Source organism: Sciurus vulgaris (genome assembly GCF_902686455.1).
Source record: "Sciurus vulgaris genome assembly, chromosome: 13".
Taxonomy (NCBI): domain Eukaryota; kingdom Metazoa; phylum Chordata; class Mammalia; order Rodentia; family Sciuridae; genus Sciurus; species Sciurus vulgaris.
Genome location: NC_136474.1, coordinates 50,302,414 through 50,322,369, shown reverse-complemented (window position 1 = coordinate 50,322,369; position 19,956 = coordinate 50,302,414). Strand labels below are relative to the sequence as shown.

The 19,956-nt window shown below is 41.8% G+C and overlaps 1 protein-coding gene across 1 annotated transcript in view; it reads left to right on the top strand.

Moving 5' to 3' along the window:
• ANKRD29 (ankyrin repeat domain 29) overlaps positions 1-19,704 on the top strand; it is a 42,185-nt gene extending 22,481 nt beyond the window's left edge. The window contains 6 exon segments of the mRNA XM_079108744.1: positions 575-673; positions 3,506-3,604; positions 11,613-11,711; positions 13,098-13,193; positions 15,654-15,752; positions 19,352-19,704. Coding sequence (XP_078964870.1) covers positions 575-673; positions 3,506-3,604; positions 11,613-11,711; positions 13,098-13,193; positions 15,654-15,752; positions 19,352-19,435 — 576 coding nt within the window. The 3' untranslated portion in view covers positions 19,436-19,704.
• Positions 19,705-19,956: the final 252 nt, after the last annotated feature.

Sequence of the window (19,956 nt, the reverse complement as noted above, 5' to 3'; positions counted from 1 at the left end):
GAGGAAAACACTGGGAGTGACAGCAACAGACACGGGGGACATGCTGTCATCCTCTGCTCTTTTAATGGAGGCAGATCTCGTCCCAAGAAAGCTTCGGCCCCAGAGGGTCACCCCAAAAAAAGCACCTTATACTCAGTGGATTGTAACTGGGTGGCACCCCAGGGAGAGAAGCCAGTGTTTGTTAAGAGGGTCTCTGGCCAGAAGCCATGGGAGGCTCTTGTGGCATTTCCAAGATGGAACTGACAAGACTTGGCACAGACATTGTGCTCTGTTTTTCTCATATTGAGAAGCAAGCAGATGGTTCTGCATTCCGCCTGGGGAATTCCTTACCGTAATAACTTGGTGAAATAACTGTAATATATCTCTAGCAAGCCGTCCAAGGGTACAACATAATCATGTCCTTAAGGTGAACTCTATCATGATGACAGAGAAAAAGTAAAAGGGTAAAAGAAGGAAAGTGAGTTTATTATCTATGGGCAGATTGTCTTCCTAGGTTCTACTTACCTGAGGAGCATCTCCCTGGTAAATACCTGACTGCACTTCTCTAAGGCATCTATACTTTTCATGTCTGCAGGATGGGGGCACCGCCTTGTTGGCTGCCAGTCAGTATGGGCACATGCAGGTGGTGGAGACCTTGCTGAAGCATGGAGCCAACATCCATGACCAACTTTATGTGAGTGTGTTTCAAGGGGACATTCAGTGGACGCTTGCTTCTTCCTTCATCACACATAGCATTGCAGTCTAAATCCAGATGTTGGAAACACCAACTTCAAAAATATTTTAAAGTGGGGGGCTGGGGTTGTAGCTCAGTGGTAGAGCCCTTGCTTGGCATTTGTGGGCATGGCGTTTGATCCTCAGTACCACATAAAAAATAAATAAAGGTATTGTGTCCATGTAAAACTAAAAGAAAATTTTTTAAATATTTTAAATTGGGATTCTCATCAAAGGGAAAAGATACAGTTGACCAGATTTAATACTTTACCCACTAGTGTCCTCACTTTTAAATCTGTTGACATCTGAGACATTTCAGGTACCTATGTAAATTAAGGTCTTTGAAATCATATGATACATATTTACTCACACCATGACAACCACTTAGCCCAGCATGTGGACTTGCCAATAACCAAAGTATACTGTCTTATTGTATAATCATTTGTGAGGAAGGATACAAGGAGAAGAAAAGCAGCACACCATAGAGCTTTGAAAGGCACCCACTGCTAGCGTGGGTCTATGCGTAGCTAATTGGCAATTATCACATCACCCCAGGGCTCTTTTAATTGTCACTGTCATTCCATAGTCTTGATGGAAAATATTTTCCTGGTTTTGTAGGATAAAAATGAAATAGGGGGAAATGAAGTTACTTGACCGAGTCTTGTGGAGAGGAGGGAAAGAATTCCTACTTCCAACAATCTAGGAACCATATTCTAGGTTATCCTTCACTAGATTTTTAGCCCTTATGCCTAGGGCACTATGCTTTCACAGTCGGGTAATGAGCTGTACAGGTGTGAACATTTCCATTGGAGTATCCTTTCCAAGTTTACCTAGTTAGCTCTGACAAATCATGGGCCTTTTTGAAGTCCATGGCAACTAGCCTTACCCTCTGCACTTCAAAATCTGTGACACTCTTTGAGCCTGCAGCATTAAGAGTAGAATGAGTGAATTACTTGATAATGATCTTAAGGAGTGATTCTCAACTCAGGTTGCAAACTAGAAGTACCTGGGGAACTTTGAAAAAAAAAAAAACACAATTCCCAGGCCAAACAAACCAGTCTCTGAGGGCACCAGTTGAACAACAGGTGGTTCTGACCTGTGGCCAAATCTAAGAAACACAGGCCTACAGCTTTGGATATTTCTTTGGCTTTATATAGGTAAAGTATGCCTGAGTGTGTTCACTAGCGTATATGTATGTAGTTGATAGGAAGAGCTAAAGTCTTTGGAAAGGGACAGTTCATTGTGATTTTCACAACAATCCAAATTGACTATGGGTATCGAATTTGTACTGACTGGAAAACATTCTTCCAGAAGACTTTTTAAGGGGCACAAACTTTAGAAATATAGAGTTTTGGGGGGAATCTCACCTGCCAAATTCCTCAGAATAAGGTGACTCAAAAGTTTTATGCATAGACAAAGGGGAATGAAGAGAGGAGAGGAGAGATGGAATAGGAAAGACAGTGGAATGAATCAGACAGAACTTTCCTACATTCATATATGAATATACAAGCAGTGTAACTCCACATATGACCATAAAAATGGGAAGTTATACTGCACCTATGTATAAGATATCAAAATATATTCTACTGTCATGCATATCTAAAAAGAATAAATGACTTTTTAAAAAATTATGCATCACACCTTCCCTTTTATTTTAAAACCTTTACCCTTACTCAAATAGACCAAATATGGGGTTGGGGAGTAGAGGTCAGAGATCCCTGAATACTTCTAGGAACTGAAACTTGTGATGCCAGTGAAAAATTCAGTGCATGGATGGTGTGTTTCAGAAAACTCCTGAGAGCAGCTGCTAAGGGCATGGTAGGCTCACTGTGGCAACACATTAGGGAGCAGCTGGAATTTCTGTTCCTGTATCAAACATCTGCTTAAAAATCTGTACAGGCCGATTAATTTTTTTTTTAATTATTATTGCCTGGAGGGCAGTCTGGCAGTTCAGCTGACACCCACTGGAAATCCAGTACCCTCCACATGAGGTGCCTGGTTGGACTTGCAGGGGAAGGTGTTTTGTGTTAGCATTCCCAGCAGGAGGTATGATAATTAGTTGGGCTGGGTTGGGTGTTTTCCACTAAGGTGTGCTCTGGCTTTCCACTGCAGTCTAGAAACAATGAAGCTCACCCTGCTCTGTGCATGCACTCTGGGTGAAGTGAGTTTTTGGTAGATGCATGCTTTCCACCAGTACATTTACTGCATCTACCAGAGGACATGTATCCAAGAAAAAAAGCAATACCCAGAAGACAGAGACACCCAGTTAAAAAGAAAATGGGAGCACAGGCTTTGGGCTTGCTTATGCCTTGCCTTTTACATTGGTCGATGTCTGCTGGATTGACAAGGAGCAACTTTGTGGAGATTCTTTCAAGGGCAGTTTATCCGAAAGCATCATACCTTTTAATTTTTGTTGTGATTCTTATGGCAATGGTGCTAGTGGTACTGGGAATAAAACCAAAGGCCTTGCACATGCTAGGCAAGTGCTCTACCACTGAATTATATCCCCAGCCCATTGTGCCTTTTAATACTCAGGGAAACTGCATGTTGAGGGGACTTGGATGAGGAGGCAAAGAAGACAAAGGTGTAGAAAAGATCTAATTGAAAGGACATTCTACACCCAGCACATGAAAACACACAAAATAGTTTGAGGTATTTTTGTTTCTTCATTAACAAAAGGATAGAAATCTAAACAGAGATGAAAATGGAAAATTACAGTAATGTATCTTTCATTTTAATTTAAAAATAAACATAAAACATAATTTTTGAACACTTTCAATTTGTCTTCTTTCAGGATGGAGCCACCGCCCTCTTCCTAGCTGCCCAAGGTGGTTACTTGGATGTTATTCGATTATTGCTGTCTTCAGGAGCAAAAGTCAATCAGCCAAGGCAGGTAATGTCCATTGATGAAGTTTGCTCAAGTGCATGAGGCAGGGAGGGCCAGGTGTCCTCTACCAGCACACACCCAAGATACCCAGTCAGCTCTAGGCATTCTTTGAACACTTTTGCTTCTATGATGAAAAGTTAATCTTTGATTAAAGTTTCTCCTGACCTATGCTTTGGACTCACCAGAAAACCTATGAAGTTAAGTTGACATCACAATTCAGTGTTTTTAAAACTTGAGTGTTTAGCATCTGAGGTCAAGTACGTATTCGCCCACCTCCTGTTCAAATAAAGTATGACTGCACTGAAATAATGAGTTGTTGGCTAGCCTGGGACATGGGTAAATAGAGGCAAGTCCCTGCCCGGCCCCTTTGCTGATAAGCTGCCTTATCTCCTACCCCCACCCCTACTTTCTTCCACCACATCATAGAGGAGCCCAGGCTGTTGGAATCACAAGCAGATTCTGCACCTTCATCTCTCACTTTTGAGACTTCATTTACCAACAGCCTATTAACATCTGGCAAGTCAATCAACAGACACTTAAAGGTAGAGAAATGCAAGATAACAATGGCAGCACTTTATGAGCAGTCAAGAGCCCTCCAAAAGTAAGGCAGCAAAATCTGCTGCTCTTTCTCTGCCCTAATTAATTTTTAACAGAATATCTCAGATTAAGGAGATATGACAATAAAGGTAGTTTTTAAGGTAAAGCCAAGCTGATATCTTACCAGTAATGATCCCCAGCCAGGTGTCCCCTGTAATTGACCTGATAAGGGAATATCCAGACATTTACAGCATGCCTAGCTTCAGGAACCTTCAGGTTGGTCTGAGATCTTGATCATAGGCTTTGTGGGTCTTCAGAAGCCTAAGGTCATTAAAAAAAAAAAAAAAAAAAGATTACTAGATTCAGTAAATAGCTGTGTGGTTTTGAACAAACAAATCAACCTCTCCATCCTTCATCTGAATATAAGCCAGCTGGGCAGCATGAACCTGACACTGCGTCAAGCTGTCAAGTTTTAATAGTTGTTTTATTCAACATTCAATCCATGTTTCCTAGCACATATCATGTGCCAGACACTGCAATGAATGTCAAGTCGTATTTTTAGAATTTTAAAGATCTGAGCTTTCGATAACAGTAAGAAAGCTATTTAGAAAAAGTTGCACCATAAGACCTACCAAAGCTCATATTTGAGATGGAGTTTATTATTTTCTTGACTGCTCTTCTTATTTTGAACTTGTTGATTGATTCTGAATCAGAGGCTTCCTTTTATCAAAATTAACTAAAGAAATTGGTTGCTTTTAGACTGGAGAAATTTGATTTGGAGGTAATTATCAAAGGTGCCACTTAGGTATGAGATATCAAAGGTGTAAACTTAGGTATGAGATAGTGACAATATTATCAAGCCTTTATTAGTACATCCTCCCCAAATAATTTCTGGCACTCTGACAAATCTATTTGTAAAATAGATTTTATCATTCATATGCCACAGGTTCTGTTTTTAAACAGACAACAAAGAACAACAACAACAAAAAAAAAAAAAACCCAAAGTTCATACATGATATTTCAAATGTTGCATGGGTTGTGTCCACTTGAATTTAAATTGAGTCATCTGATGACGCAGGAACCAAAAGTTAAAGAATAAATCAACACTGCAGCGGTAACCACAACACATGTGGCTGTTTCCATTCCTTAGGAGTGAGAATAACCTGGTCAAAGAGGTTGACCTGACTCTGAGGACCCACCCTTAAGTTAAGACATATCCTTCCAAAGACTGCACCTCCCGGGGTCATTTTGAATTGTTGGAGTCCAGCTCTGAAAAGATTGTTATTCAGGAAAAGGGTGTTTTATAAAATAAGAATTGCTTGGGGCAGGGGGAAGCAAGGGAATTTTTCCTTTTTGTAGAGTACACTGACCCCATTGTGTACTTAAATCCTAATCAGTTTTACTACTTGCTGTGAGTTTATAATTAGAGGTTGTTATCCATCCAGGTCAGACTAGCCCAAGTTCTGCCTTCTTTGAAAGTATAACCTCTGCTGATTTAATTCTGTTTTAAAAACAAACAAATAATGCCATAAAAGTGACAAAAGTGATACCAGTCCTAGCTGACTTTCTTACAAGTTATAAGGAACTTTCCAAAAAAAGGAATTGTTATTTCAAACTTTTCATTAAGATGAGCTGCTCCTGGTAGTAGTTATAAGCAGAGCATCTGGAAACTGATGTTCTGTTCTGAAATCTCACCTGACACATTGTGTCAGTATGAAAAAATTCTCAGATTTACAAAATAAGGACACGGATATTTGCCTGGTTTCATTTCTTACTATTCTTGATAAATCTGGGTTATAATCTTTGTGCTACCATTCTATGGAATCCCATTACTTACTGGTTTACTAGGACAGGATGTTAATAAAGTTGATTTGAAATTACTCAGCTAACATTTGATCTGAACTGCAGGGAATCTGACCTGTACTAAGAATAACTTTTTTTGGTAACTCTATCACTGAGAACTGAGTGGAGACCTTTTTCATACTTTGTGCTGAGGAAGCATAAATATGAAGCAAGCCACAGTCAGGTGTTGGAATGACTAAGCTCTTGATTTGAAACTTGAAGATTTTTCCTTCCATCTTGTCCCAGGTAAAAAGGTCAAGAGATCCTTGAACTCCATGATCACTCTAAAATCTCATTTTTGTTTCTTTTCATGTGTCCTCTCCAAGTAGAGTTGACATAAGTCAAACCTTTTTAATCACTAGCTAAGGTACCTACTTAAGTCTATTTTTCAATCAGCAAAATGCCTGGACATAGACTGGTTTCCAACTCAACTCTATCACCTTATTTAAGCAATATTTTCTAGAGTGGCAAAGGTCTGACTTGGTTTACCCAGAGCTGAGGCTGGCCTCTCATTGCTCATCTCTTCCCAGTTCTTTTGTTGTGCTACTCTGCTTTTCTTTGAAACCCAACAGAAAAGCTATCTAATAAAGTGCATTCTCTAGCAGAGACCTTATAATGGATTTGCACACAGAGTTGCTGGGACCCAGAAAGTAAATGTTTTCCTGGGTTACAGGATTAGAGGAGCGAGTCCAGAGGTGGGTAGGGAAAGAAGATCTGACAGATTGGCACAGTACCTGAGCTTTTGAGACAGGAGCAGACAGCCATAGGAGGGCCCTGCTGCTTGTGGAAGGCAGTGACAGACTTAGTCCCTCTGCATATGGTGACACTCAGAAGAGGTGTGTTGATTGCCAGAAGATATTCTGGGGCTTGGGCAGAGAATCAAAGGGATCTGGAAGCCTGCAGCACAGAATGATCTGTGACTGGGAACTAGAAGACTCTAAAAGTAGGGCTCAAGGGCAGTGAATCGTCCCAAGAAGACAGTAAAGGGCAGCTAGGGAACCAGTCCCAGGGCTCTGGGTGTGGGGAAGTGTGACAGTTATGGAGACATGGATATATTACGGAAGCGAAACCCCAGTTTCATTTATTAACTACATGAACTTGAGCAAGTTGTTTGCTTTCCCTGAACCTGGTTTTTATGTTTTTTGTTTTTTGGTTTTTTTTCCCATGTGTAAAACCTAGACAATAATGGTATCTTTGCCATAGGATTTCTGTGGGAAAATTAAATAAAATAATTCCTGCAAAACTCCTAATGCAGCAGCTCTAGATCAGGGTAGGACTAGTGGCAACATTGTCTTGATATTGAACCCCCTCTGCTACTGGTGATTCTTCCTTGGATCTCTTGGACCCCAGCTTAGAACAGAATTGATCCCTAAGACTGTCTGGCCTGAATCTGCCGGTAGAATAGCCATGCACCAGGACTGGAAGGCAGCAGAAACAAAGAGGTAGTGTCTCTTCATATACTTCTTCCTATGGGTTTTACTTCTTTCTTCTAAATCTTCAAATGCCTAAATAAGTCCGTATAAGATTAGTTGCTAACACAGGTCAAGTCATATGCTCCATCTTACACTATGATCTATCCATAAAATATCTTAAAGGATACTTGCCTATAACATCATTGTTGGAAGAAAGTGCAAAAGTCACCCCATTGAATTGTCCCTCTAGTGCCTGAGTCCTTCTTATACTAGTAAATTGCTGTTGAACACCTCCAGGCATGGGGAACTGATAGTTTAGTCTTTAGCCAGCCCTTAATATACTTTCTTTCTTACATTGACTCCAAGTTTCCATGTGGCTTTTATCCATCAGTCTTCTTTTTATCACTTGATCTGCAAAATAAGTCTAAATGCTTTTCCACGTGTATGCACACAGGTAGTAAATAATAGCTACCATAACCCCATGAACCTTACCTTTGTAAAGCTAATTGCTAGCTGGGCATGGTGGTGTACCTGTAATCCCAGCAACTCTGGAGGCTGAGGCAGGAGGATCACAAGTTCAAGGCCAGCCTCAGCAACTTAGTAAGGGCCTAAGCAACTTAGTGAGACCCTATCTCAAAATAAAACATAAAAAGGGATGGGGATGTGGCTCAGTGATTAAGCACCTCTGGGTTTAATCCCCAGTACCAAATAAATAAATAAGTAAAGTTTAAAATCTCTATTTTTGAAGTGCAATAGAGGTTATAACTTACACTTCACAATAATTTATTCAATTTCATATATTCTGAAACTGTTTTTGTTCAGAAATATTCAAAAACCAATTTAAATATTTTTAAATATTTTTGCCCATTCTGATTCTCTTCAAAACTCTATTTAAAAAAAGAGCTAAATTGATTTGTTTTCTATCATTTTCATTATGAAAATGGAAGCTCAAAGCATGATAAGGAAAAAATAAGAAGACAGAAATGGAGGTGTACAGAGAGGAAAACCTCTCCTAGTGACAGCTAGATGATCACCTGATGAATAATTTGATTTGACTGTAATGTTCTAACCCATACACAACCCTCTGGGTTCAAAAAGCAGATTTGGAGAACTAATCACCCATCATGAAATACACAAGTGACCCCCACATCTACTTTTACCAATTGTTCCTTCCTGATAACAATTTGCTCGCAGTCCCTGGGAGAGTCAATTAAATAAAGCACGTGGGAATACTTGGTGAATAAAAAATATAAATTAAGTTGCTGATTGTTTTTCATGATGAATAATACTCAGATTCAGTTAACGTTTCCTAGGCATCTCTCAGCCCATCCTCATGCTTACCACCTTCAGATAGAGTTCCTCCTTCTGCAGTCTTGCAGATGAGGCTGATATTTTTACAGACAAGGACTGAGAGGGATGTGCCTCAGGTCTCACCGGCAGGAAGTGGTGACTGCTTTCCCCAATGACTCTGTCAATTAAGATAACAGATCTGAGTGTTATGTGACCATGATAAACGGATAATAGTAAAAGCTGATCCCAGATGGCACCTCTCACTCAACACTTTTCCATGTTCATTTTTACTGGAACAACCAAATCCTTAAGAAGCACACCCAGCTCGAGTCCCTGACTGCCCTCTGGTGGAGAGAACAAAATGGACCCTGAACAGACAAAGGGAGAAACTCAGCTGCTGAGTGCCAGAAAACCCAGCAACATTTTAGGTCTGAGGAACTCAGATCCCACCCCACCTCCATGCTGCCTCCCCCAGCCCCACCCAGACCCCTGTGCCACAGCCTCTGGATTGCCCACCTGCCTGCCAAACCATGTCTGCCCTGTGACTGTATTTGATCCTCCTTCTATCTGGAATGAACTTTCCCCTTTGCCATCTGACAAAATCCTGGCCCTCCTCAAGACCCAGCTCAGGTGTCTCCCCGTCTGTGAACCTGACCCCACAATCCCCCCACTCAGTAAAAGGGCCCCTCTCCCTGTTCATCATGTGCATTTTTGTCCATACTTTAATGCAACACTGCAATCATACAGAAATTTCCAGGTCATTTCTCTAGCTGGGTTCCTTTGAGAACAGAGCATGTCTTATTTTTAGTATTCTGAGAAGTAGAAGATGTTTAATAATTGTTGGTTGGTTAGATGAATGTGTGTTTGATTAAATCCTGAATCCAAAAGACCCAAACTGAAGAATGTGGAAGTATTTTGGCTTTGTAAACAATAAATAAGACCTTAATTTGTACTTAAAATTGTATTTCCAGTGCAAATGATAATTTGCTAATGATAAATAATATTCAGTTTCACGAATATTTCCAAGAGACCCTGGGGAAAGTGTGAAGGAGTGTGAAGCAGGCGAAAATGTCTTCAGCCTTCCTGCATCCTTTGTTTCAGGACCTCTTTCCCCACCTCACCCAAGAGTAGTGCCTACATCCTCTGACCTCCTCTGGGCAACCCCAGTTCCTCCTGGGTTTTCAGTTTGACATCTTCTACCACCCCACTCAATTGTCTTTGCCCTCTATCTCTGCCAGGACAGCAATGGATAATAATCCTGTGCCTCCTTTGGCTAATAGGCTGGGGTTGAAATTACACTCTACAGCAGAAAATGTAACTTTATATTCTATAACAGCACCATGTTGTTCTTCAGGCCCCATTCCCACTGATGGGTAGGCCGGTGTTATCTGGCTGAAACAGACCCTGGGCAGCACTCTATTACTATAAAGGTCTCAGAGGTTAGATGGAGCCAATTCTGAATCCTGCTCCCTTCTCCTGCACTTCTCTCCAAAGTGACCTAAGATCTCAAAGGTCATACTATCACCCTGGCATTGGAATGGGGGCTAGGGAGACTCATGCCTGAACTTTGTGCTGGCCCCTCTTGTCCACAAACATCCTGGTGCCCCAAAATGCAGCTGTTTTCACATGATGTTGGCCCTGCCATGGATGCTCATGAATTCATGACTGTCCGTGGCCTTCTCTTCCCAAACCCAGGCCTACTCCAGGCCACTGTTGCCCCAGCACTTCCAGTCCACAGGCAGACAGGGACTTCTGGATACCCAGCTGCCTGGTAGATGTGGGTCACAGGGATTGTGGGATGTCTCAGGTCCACTGTCAATGGTGAAAATTCCCATCACCCTTTCTTTTCTGTCAAACACTAGTCAAGAGCTTTTGTAAAGCACTTATGATTTTCCTGGACTCCATCCCAAGAAAAGCAGACAACCCTTCCTCATCTGGAATCCCCCTTAATTTATCTGGGTGCTTCTACCCCTAACTTACTTGCATCCCTGCCCCCACACACCAGATTCAACCCAGAAGGGGAGGAAAATGTAGACACTCCACCTCTCTCTGCTTCTCCTTCCTGCACTAGTGGGTTTTTCCATTTTCTGTTCCTTCTGGCAGGAACCACCCTACTGTCAAATCCTCCATCCCTTGGGTATTTCATCTTGTCCTCTCTAATCAGCCTCATAACCTCTTGCTCCCAGAGAAGGTGGGAAATAATATAAGGAAATATTACCAAAAATATTGCTCTTCTTAATTCACCAGGGTGTGTCACCGGCTAGAAAACACAATATCTATATCACTTTCACATACAATGAACGGAAGCTCCCTTAAAACATGATGTGGCTGTGGGGGACTTTGGGCACCAGTATAGAAGAGGAGGAGAAATGTCTTGAATTCTCTGACTCCACCTTAAAGGAAAGTTCTCACTTTCCCTTGTGCACCAAGGACCTTCTCCAGGCAGGGTACATTGTGTGCATGTAAACTGAGCACCAGTAAAAAAAAAATGTATTGGTCTGGAGGCCAAGGAAGGGAAAGACAGCCTGGCTTCTCCCTGGGTGTGTGGAATCTTGTTCTGCCTGGTGTGCTCTGTGGCCCTCTACACATTCCCAGCAAGATTCCCACACCGCCCTCCTCAAAATCTGTACCACTCTCTGGGGTTAAATTTCCAGCCCTAAATGACTGTTTTTATAAGCCCCAAACTGGATATGGGCAGTCAGGATGTAGTCCAGACACTGCCAAACGCCAGTGTATGTCAATGCGTTAAGAACAAACTCTTTTCTCCTCTTTTCTGGAGACTCCTTGGGTGCATATGAGTCAGCCGGAGGGTCAATCTGCCTTTATAAAGTTCTTTCCCAGGGTTTTTGGTTTCATAAACTTGTGGTTCTAACGTTCTGGGACCCAGTGGGTCGAGCGCCCCAGTCACACTGGCCGCCTCCTCTCCCCCGCAGGACGGGACGGCGCCCCTGTGGATCGCGTCCCAGATGGGCCACAGCGAGGTGGTGCGGGTGATGCTGCTGCGCGGAGCAGACCGGGACGCTGCGCGCAACGTGAGTGCCCGAGGGATCCCGCAGCCACCGAACGGGGCCAGCCAACCCACTCCATCAGGCTTGGCTGTACGCAGAAAGTGGGGTGTTTCTTCAGTCTGCAACTCACCTGGGCTTCCTCCCAATCTCCCCCTGCTCTTTGGCAAGAAAACAAAGTCCAAGCCCAAGTCGGTGGAAACTTTAGGTGTTTCTGGCTCTCTCTCCACCTGAGATGCCATCTGGGCAGAATGGGGAGCCACGGAATCTTACTGGGTCTCGGGCCTGGGGGTCATGTAAGGTCTGTGGGGTGCAAGCAAGCGATGCCCCTGCTATACCTTGGCCCTGCTCTCTGCAACTGCAGACCTCTGCACCAAATTCCCACGCTCCTGCTGTCCACACTAGCCTCTGATGGTGTCACCTAATCTGCCTGGGTGTGCCTGGAACAAGCCCTTCGCCCCACAGGAACTAAAGGCAGCTTGGGGAGATTCTGCCCACACTAGGCTGTTTGTCTCGCTGTACCTGAGTTCTTTGCCTTTCTCACCCCTTTTGCTGATATGATCCACCTTCCCCTCTCCAAGTCTAAAGCCTAAGACACATTTCTGACTGCTCACCTACCCTTCCTCCCACGCTGTTTCCTTCTTCCCACCATCACTGAAGCCAGAAAACAAAAATCTGCTAAGCCCACCTTCCTTCTTCCTGATGCCAGATAAACCCTAATGGCAGGTTGAGTTAGTGCCCTGGCTATATACAGGAAAGCTCCAGAGCTAATCCTCCAAATGACAGCCATTGACAGATCAAAGCAGGAAGCTTTGAAAATTTTCTTCTTGTGCCAAAAATGATAACAGAGGTTGAATATTAATTCTTGAAGTTGTCCTTGCATTCTACTTTTCTTTCTTTTAAAGCAGACTCCAACCTACCCACCTAGCCCCAGCCATCAAACACAGGCAAACAGGTACACAGCACAGACTAGGGCAAAGTTGTATAAATTTTTAAAACAGTAAATACATCACAACAATAATCTAAATGGTTAAAGACAGTTACACAATTTCTGCTAAGTCATGAGCAGCAGAGACTGCCTCTTGGGTCCATTAAGACCCTAAAAATATACTCTTGAAATCCCCCTTGTCCCTGACTCTGTGTTCTAAGGGACTGGGGAATTACAAATTCCCAAATGCAGGCTTCTAGGGTAATATGACAATCACATATTGTGTCTGATACTCTACATGCAGTTAATCTGCATAATATACCCCACACAGCTTCTAGATGGAGACATTGCTGATCTGTGGTTTATTTGCACATTTTGCCTCTTTCCAACAAACACAGTATACTCCCGGTACTCAAATGACATTTAGTTCTCAGCCAACACGGACATATGTTAGTAATCACTTTTATCTTCCTGTCTCTATTCAGGACGGTACCACAGCATTGCTGAAAGCAGCGAACAAAGGGTATAATGATGTTATAGAGGAGCTGCTTAAATTCTCACCCACTCTTGGAATTTTGAAGGTAAGTTCTAAGAGAAATTATTCAATCTACAAAGGAAACAGGTTAGAAAATAAGTTCTTATTGAGGACTGCAGTAGATCTTGCTAGAATCAGCCTGGTTTGTGTATTCTTAAGAAAACACTCCAGCTTCTTGGTGCTGGAGACCCATGAGGACTAGTAGAAATGAGAAGGTGGTAAAAGGAACAAACTGAGTCTGTCCATACCTAATTTTCCAGGAAAAAATAAATAAATAAATAAGATAGTTGGAAAGTAAATTGGAACCTAAACCATATTGATATCTCTTGGAAGATTTGTAAAATCAGGGAAGAATGCTCTTCTTATCCTGAGCAAAGAATCACCAGACTTGGTTACCTTAAATGAAATATAATATTAGCTTCCAACACCTGGAAGTCTCAGAAAATGTCTTTCTGGGTCTTCCAGAAAACAGGCCCAGCAGTCTTTGGTAAATTTTAATAACTTCAGATTAAAATATTTCTAAACTATAATGTATGCCAAGGGTCAACAAACTTTTTTCTATAAGGGACCAGATAATAAAAACTTTAGGTTTTGTGGACAGTTTCTGTCATAACTGCTCTACAAGCCTTGGCAATGAAAAAGCAGCCAGGAAAAAGAACAACAAATGTGGCTGCATTCCTGAAACTTCACCTGCTTATGGACACTCTATTTATGGAATTGTGTATTTTCACAGTACAAAATATTCTTCTTCTTTTAACGTTTATTAAATCACTTAAAAGTGCAAAACCTATTCTTAGAGTGTAGGACATATACAAACAGGCAGTGGGGTAGACCTGACTCGCAGGCTGCAGTTTACTGACCACGTGTATGGCTCCCCTGTTTTCTCAAATAAAGGATGCTGCATCTTGGGCACAGTGGCTGATCAGTTTGGGGACTGTGCCCACAGAGTCTATCACTGTGTATCAAGTCTACTTGCCCTTGAATGACCCCAGAGGCTTTTTGGACACTTCTTGTCTGTCCTTTAGAGTTACAACTTCATTCTTGCCATCAGCTAATACAGAGCTGCTGTTGGCCATGTACTGGTTCTTCCTCTGTCTCCTAAGAAGGAGCTGCTCCTAACTAATCTTTGGCAAGCTTGGAGGCCAGAAAGTTGCACTTATTAAAATCATTTGTAAAGTAGGAATAAACCATCTTTGAAAGTGACAAAAGGGATGGAGCTTTAGAAACATTATCAAGTCTTTTTCAAGACTTGATAATGTTTATTTATTTAACTTGATAATGTTTATTATTTTTAATTTTTTTTAATTCATAGCTGTGTTGCACATAGGTGACATTGATAGGTTGGTTAAGATATAGATATGAGAATTGTTACCAAATTAGTGAATTATCACACTTATTGTGAAAACAATTATAGAAAGTTGCTATTTTGCTAATTTTCCCCCCTCTAGGTATGATATTTAGCCTTTCTACAAAACCAGCATAATTTTTTTAAATTGATTTATTTTGGTACCAGGACTGAACCCAGGGGTACTCAACCACTGAGCCACATTCCCACCCCTTTTTTATATTTTATTTAGAGACAGGCTCTCACTAAGTTGCTTAGGGACTCGCTAAGTTGCTGATACTGGCTTTGAACTCTCGCTCAACCTGTCTCAGCCTCCTGAGCCACTGGGGATTACAGGCATGCACCAGGGCACCCAGCTCAGCATAATTTTTATTATGAATCATTAATTACAAAACTAAGTTTGAATTTGGGTACTATTTATAGACATATGTACCTTCTGGAACCGATGTCCTGTGGTTACCCATTTTCTTATATAAGAGTTATATTCTCTTCCCCACCCCTCCCCTCCCAGATCCAGCTACATGCTACATTTAGCTGCTTCCTTATTTCAATAAACATTTGCACTACATTTCACATAATGTTAGTAACTCATCCAATAAGCCATTCTGTGCTTAGAAATGTTCCAGCTCCAGAGTGGGGGGATGCCTCAGCCCACATATTCTTCCTGCTAAATGCAGTAACTGCACAGTCACCCCTGCCTACCTAAGTGGGCAGACATAGCGACTGTAGCTGGGCTGACAGGTGGACCCATTGGCCAGCCAGCTGTTCCTCCAGCCCTGCTGGAAGTGGCTCACCAAAAGTACAAAGACTATCTGTATTGTCCTTAAAAAAAAAAAAAACAATTGGCACAGCACTACTGGGTATTTTTGCGGCAATTCCTAAAGTATATAAAACTGCCTGTGTGACCATGAAGTTACCTGTAACCTGGGTCAGATTCTTTGTTTCACTTGCAAAAACACTTTGGCAATATTTATACTTACCATAAGCTGTGTATCCAAGAACACTATACTGGGTTCTGATATGATTTTGAAAAGTACAAGGGAAGATAAGGAAGAGTCAGGCTCTGGTGTCACTGTCTCATCACTGAGACAATTTATGACAAAAGCCAAACTAAGTGCTGATATGAGCTGGTTCCTGACACACATCATCTTTTTCTTCTAGAATGGGACGTCAGCACTCCATGCGGCAGTGCTCAGCGGGAACATTAAAACGGTTGCCCTGCTCCTGGAAGCAGGGGCAGACCCAGCCCTGAGAAACAAGGTACACACTTACCCCATCTTTTAACTTCATTTGGCTTTTGTGCAAAGAGATAAGACAACATCCTCCCAAGCCAGAATAAGCATTTTTCTGACTTCAGTCACTATTTTGTTCTTACATACAGGTAGAGAATGTAAGGTTGCTATTAATAGTTTATTTCTGGGTAGTAATTTGGACCCAGGGAATTGTACTAAAAATCCTGTATTATCAATGGTTTTATGTTAACAGTGGTACAGCCTCCTGGCAGGGTGAGGGAGGCAGGCAAGGCAATTATTACTGGGAGTAAGTATTATTGGTTTTGGTTTTGTTCAGTACTAGGGATTGAACTCAGTGGCACTTAACCACTGAGCCACATCCCCAGACCTTTTTGTTATATTTTATTTAGAAACAGGATCCCCAAGTTGCTTAGGGCCTTGCTTAGTTGCTGAGGCTGGCTTTGAACTCAAGATCCTCCTGCCTCAGCCTCCTGAGTTGCTGGGATGCAGGTGTGCACCACCAAGCCCAGCAAATACTATTGATTTGTCATCAGAGATGGGCCCTAAAACCACCAGAGTTCTGATAGCTTATGGCTGTTCATATCTTCCCCCACCCCGCCACAGTGCTGGGTGGGGACTGAACCCAGGGACTTGTGCTTACAAGGCAAGCACTCTACCAACTGAGTCATATCCCCAGCCCCGGCTGTCCATATCTTGAGAATTGTTTGTGCTGTTTAGTGACTGTGTGGGGGAAATGTTGCCTTTATATTGTTAACAGCAGCACACGACACTGTTACAAAACCAACTCATATTTTTTATAGTCCTAAATCCTTTTTACAGTTAGGCCAGGTCTGGGGATATAGTTCAGTGTATCACTTGCCTAATATGCATAAGGCCCTACATTCAGTCCCTAGCACTACAAATGAAAAGAAATAAACAAACAACAACAAAATAGTTACCATTAGGCCAAAGTTGGAAGTTGGAGAGTATACAGAAACAATGGAAAAGATGATTGTCATTGTACGTCCTCCTATTTAGCATCTGCTTAAGCTGTCACGTGTACAGATTGGGAGTAAGGAGAGTAGCCCAGCAAAGGTTTAAACTACCAATTTTTGAATGAGGATGCATTAGTCAATAAGGGAGGGTATGAAAAGAAACTTTTACTTTACTCCATACTTAGACACTCTTTGAATTTTATAAATATCTATTACTGTTTTAAATTTTTTAATAACAAAAACAAAAACATAGGGTTGGGGTTGTAGTGCAATGCCTGGCATGTATGATATCCTGGGGTTTGATCCTCAGGATTGCAATAAATAATGTGTGTGTGTGTGTGTGTGTGTGTGTGTGTGTGTGTGTGTGTGTGTGTATCATCATGACATTTTGAAAAGAAACCATTAAGAAGTGCCAGTTAAACAATATGCCAAAGCCAGGGGTCATTTATTTTTCATTTTACTTACCATATAGAAGTATTTTTTTCCACTCTCAATCATGAATTGCTTGAAGGTAGCATTTCTGCTTATCTCTTCTGAGATACTCAGATCTATTCTCCAGCTGCCCTAGTGGCCAGTTGAGGTCACAGTTGCCTTTCTTTTAGTTCTTACCTTTAGACCTTGTGCACAGACTTCCAGAAGAGATCAGTCTTTGTTGGCAAGCTATCCAGGACTGAATTAAGGCAAGGGGGACACATTAGTAGCTTAATATAGAAAATGAAAAGTGCAGTTCCTCCCAGTATAATGTAATAATCATTGGTGATAATGACTTTGGGTAATTTCCGGTGGGGAAAAGTACTGAACTTTGACCCATCCTAAAACTGCTTCAATCTATATGTGAGTGCTTCTGTTGGAGCCTCATACTTAGAGTTCTGGAAGCAGCTGCCAGGAAGCCCTCACCTGTCCACCAGCTACCCTAGAGAAGCCAGAATCTTTAATGGCAACTCCAGAAGCAAGGGTGTTGGGATTCCAGGAGCTACCCAGGACTCTACTTAGATAGTATTCCTGGCCTTCATTCAGTCATTCAACAAACACTTTTTGAACACCTTTTAAGTATCATGCACTGTGCTTGTGCCGAGGATACAGTGATAAATAAGATTCACATAAGCTCTGCTTTCATGGAGCTCAGAGTGTAGCAGGGAATTAAAACAACTAAACAAGTAATTGCAATATAAATGACAAGAGCTGTAAGCAGGGAAGTACAGAATGTTATTGAAGGCTTCCCAGAGGAAGTGACTTCTGGACTATATGGAAGCACTCCTTTGTTCCAGGGGTCCTAGGACTTCTGTTCTGGGGCTTTGAGGAAGATGCCTGAGGAGAGGACTAACCAGTGACCCTAATAGCCACCCCTTGCACTATAGCCATGCCTGCCCTAGGTATAGGGGTCTTATGTTTCCAAAACCCCTAAATGAGCACTGATAACACATTTTCTTCCAGAAACACTGGGAAAATAAAGCAGTTCAATGTTCTAGTGTTGAATATGAATATGGACTTCTGGGTCCTGCTCCATAATGAAGAAGATGGCCATTAAGGGCTAGCCTAGGGGCAGCCATCACAATCCATACCACCTCAGCAACCTGGAAATTAAGTGGAGACCAACCAGGAGAGAGGAGGATGGACATCAGGTTTTTAGAACTACCTAGATGACACATAAAACCTTATCACCCAAAGTCTTTCCTTTTCATATTGCTACTGAGACACATTCTTCAAGCAAAATTTAACAATAAAGCTTGTTTTCACAGAAAAGGATATGGGCCTGCATGCAGATGATCACACATGGCAGCCAATAAGTGAACAAGCTTGGTAGACCTAAGTATAGCTCCATAGCTCCTTCCTCCTCCTGCCTGTAGTGGCTCTGCTGGCACCTCCTGTAGGCTCACCCCCGATCAATAACTGATGTAATCAGCTCAATTATTCCCGAGTGTTTACTCTGGAGACTGGGCGAAGATTAGTCTGTTTACCAAGAGCATTTCCCTGCAGACCCAGGTGTTAAGCTTGTAGGATGACATAGCTTACAATTTATTATATATTTGATAGAAAACCGAAAGAGAGGCATTTGAAGCTTTCTGACACAAAGAAATGGTAACTGTGTAAGGAGGGGGAAATGGTACTCACCCTGATTTGATCATTATGCTTTGGATACATGTACAAATTATCATACTGTAGCCAATAAATGTGTACAATTTAAAAATAGTAAATGAATAAATAATTTGGGATGCAGAAGAAAAAAATGATACCTGTCCTGTGTCCTAAGTCCCTGTTGGAGAGACCACCTCCCATAATAAAATAATTAAAAATAAGGTATCAAATTTAACTTGATTAATGTTTATTAGCAGGTATTAGATGCGCTACACATTGTGTTGGAAATGAGGATATAATGATTTCTATAACATAGGCCCTGCCCTACAGGAGATTCATAAGGCTCTGGCTGGACAGAAAATAATACTGAGATCAGAAAGTAGCAGGTAACATTTATATGTTTAAAGGAGACTTTTATTGCCTTAATACAAAGGAGTGTCCAGTGGGGATTGTTCATTAGTGAAGGAGACAGTTGTGGGTCAGAGGCCAACTTTGGAGTCCCTGAAACCACACCAGCTATGGAAATTCACTAATGCTCATCTCATCTTTTTTTCAGGCCAATGAACTTCCAGCAGAACTCACCAAAAATGAACGTATATTGCGTCTTCTCCGAAGTAAAGAAGGACACAGGAAGAGCTAAGTTAGTTCCATATTTGACAGAAAGGTAGAAACCTAAACCACATTGTCCAAAAAGAAATTGCTTTTTGCCAGGTATGCTGATGCACACCTATAATCCTATCTACTCTGAAGGCTGAGGCAGGAGGATTGCAAGTTCGAGGGCAGCCTCAGCAACTTTGTGAGATCCTGTCTAAAAATAAAAATAAAAACCAGGGCTGGGGATGTAGCTCAGAAGTAGAGCTCCCCTGGGTTAAATCCTCAGTATCACCAAAAAAAAAAAGAAAAAAACAATGGTTCAGTGTTGGAAATTCTTTTCAGAAAGAATATGCTTAGAATGCCCATCCTGTGGGATGCTGACAAAGAGCTGAGTCAAGAACAGAAGAGCTCGGGTCCCTGTCCCTTCACTTACAGTGAGCTTCTTAACACTGCCCTGAAACTCAGTTCCCAGGACCTGGCATATTCATGGATTCCACAGAAATACATCTGCTGCTATGCTAACTTGGGTCTCTGAGTTAAACTAAAAGTTGGACAAGGTTTTCAGCA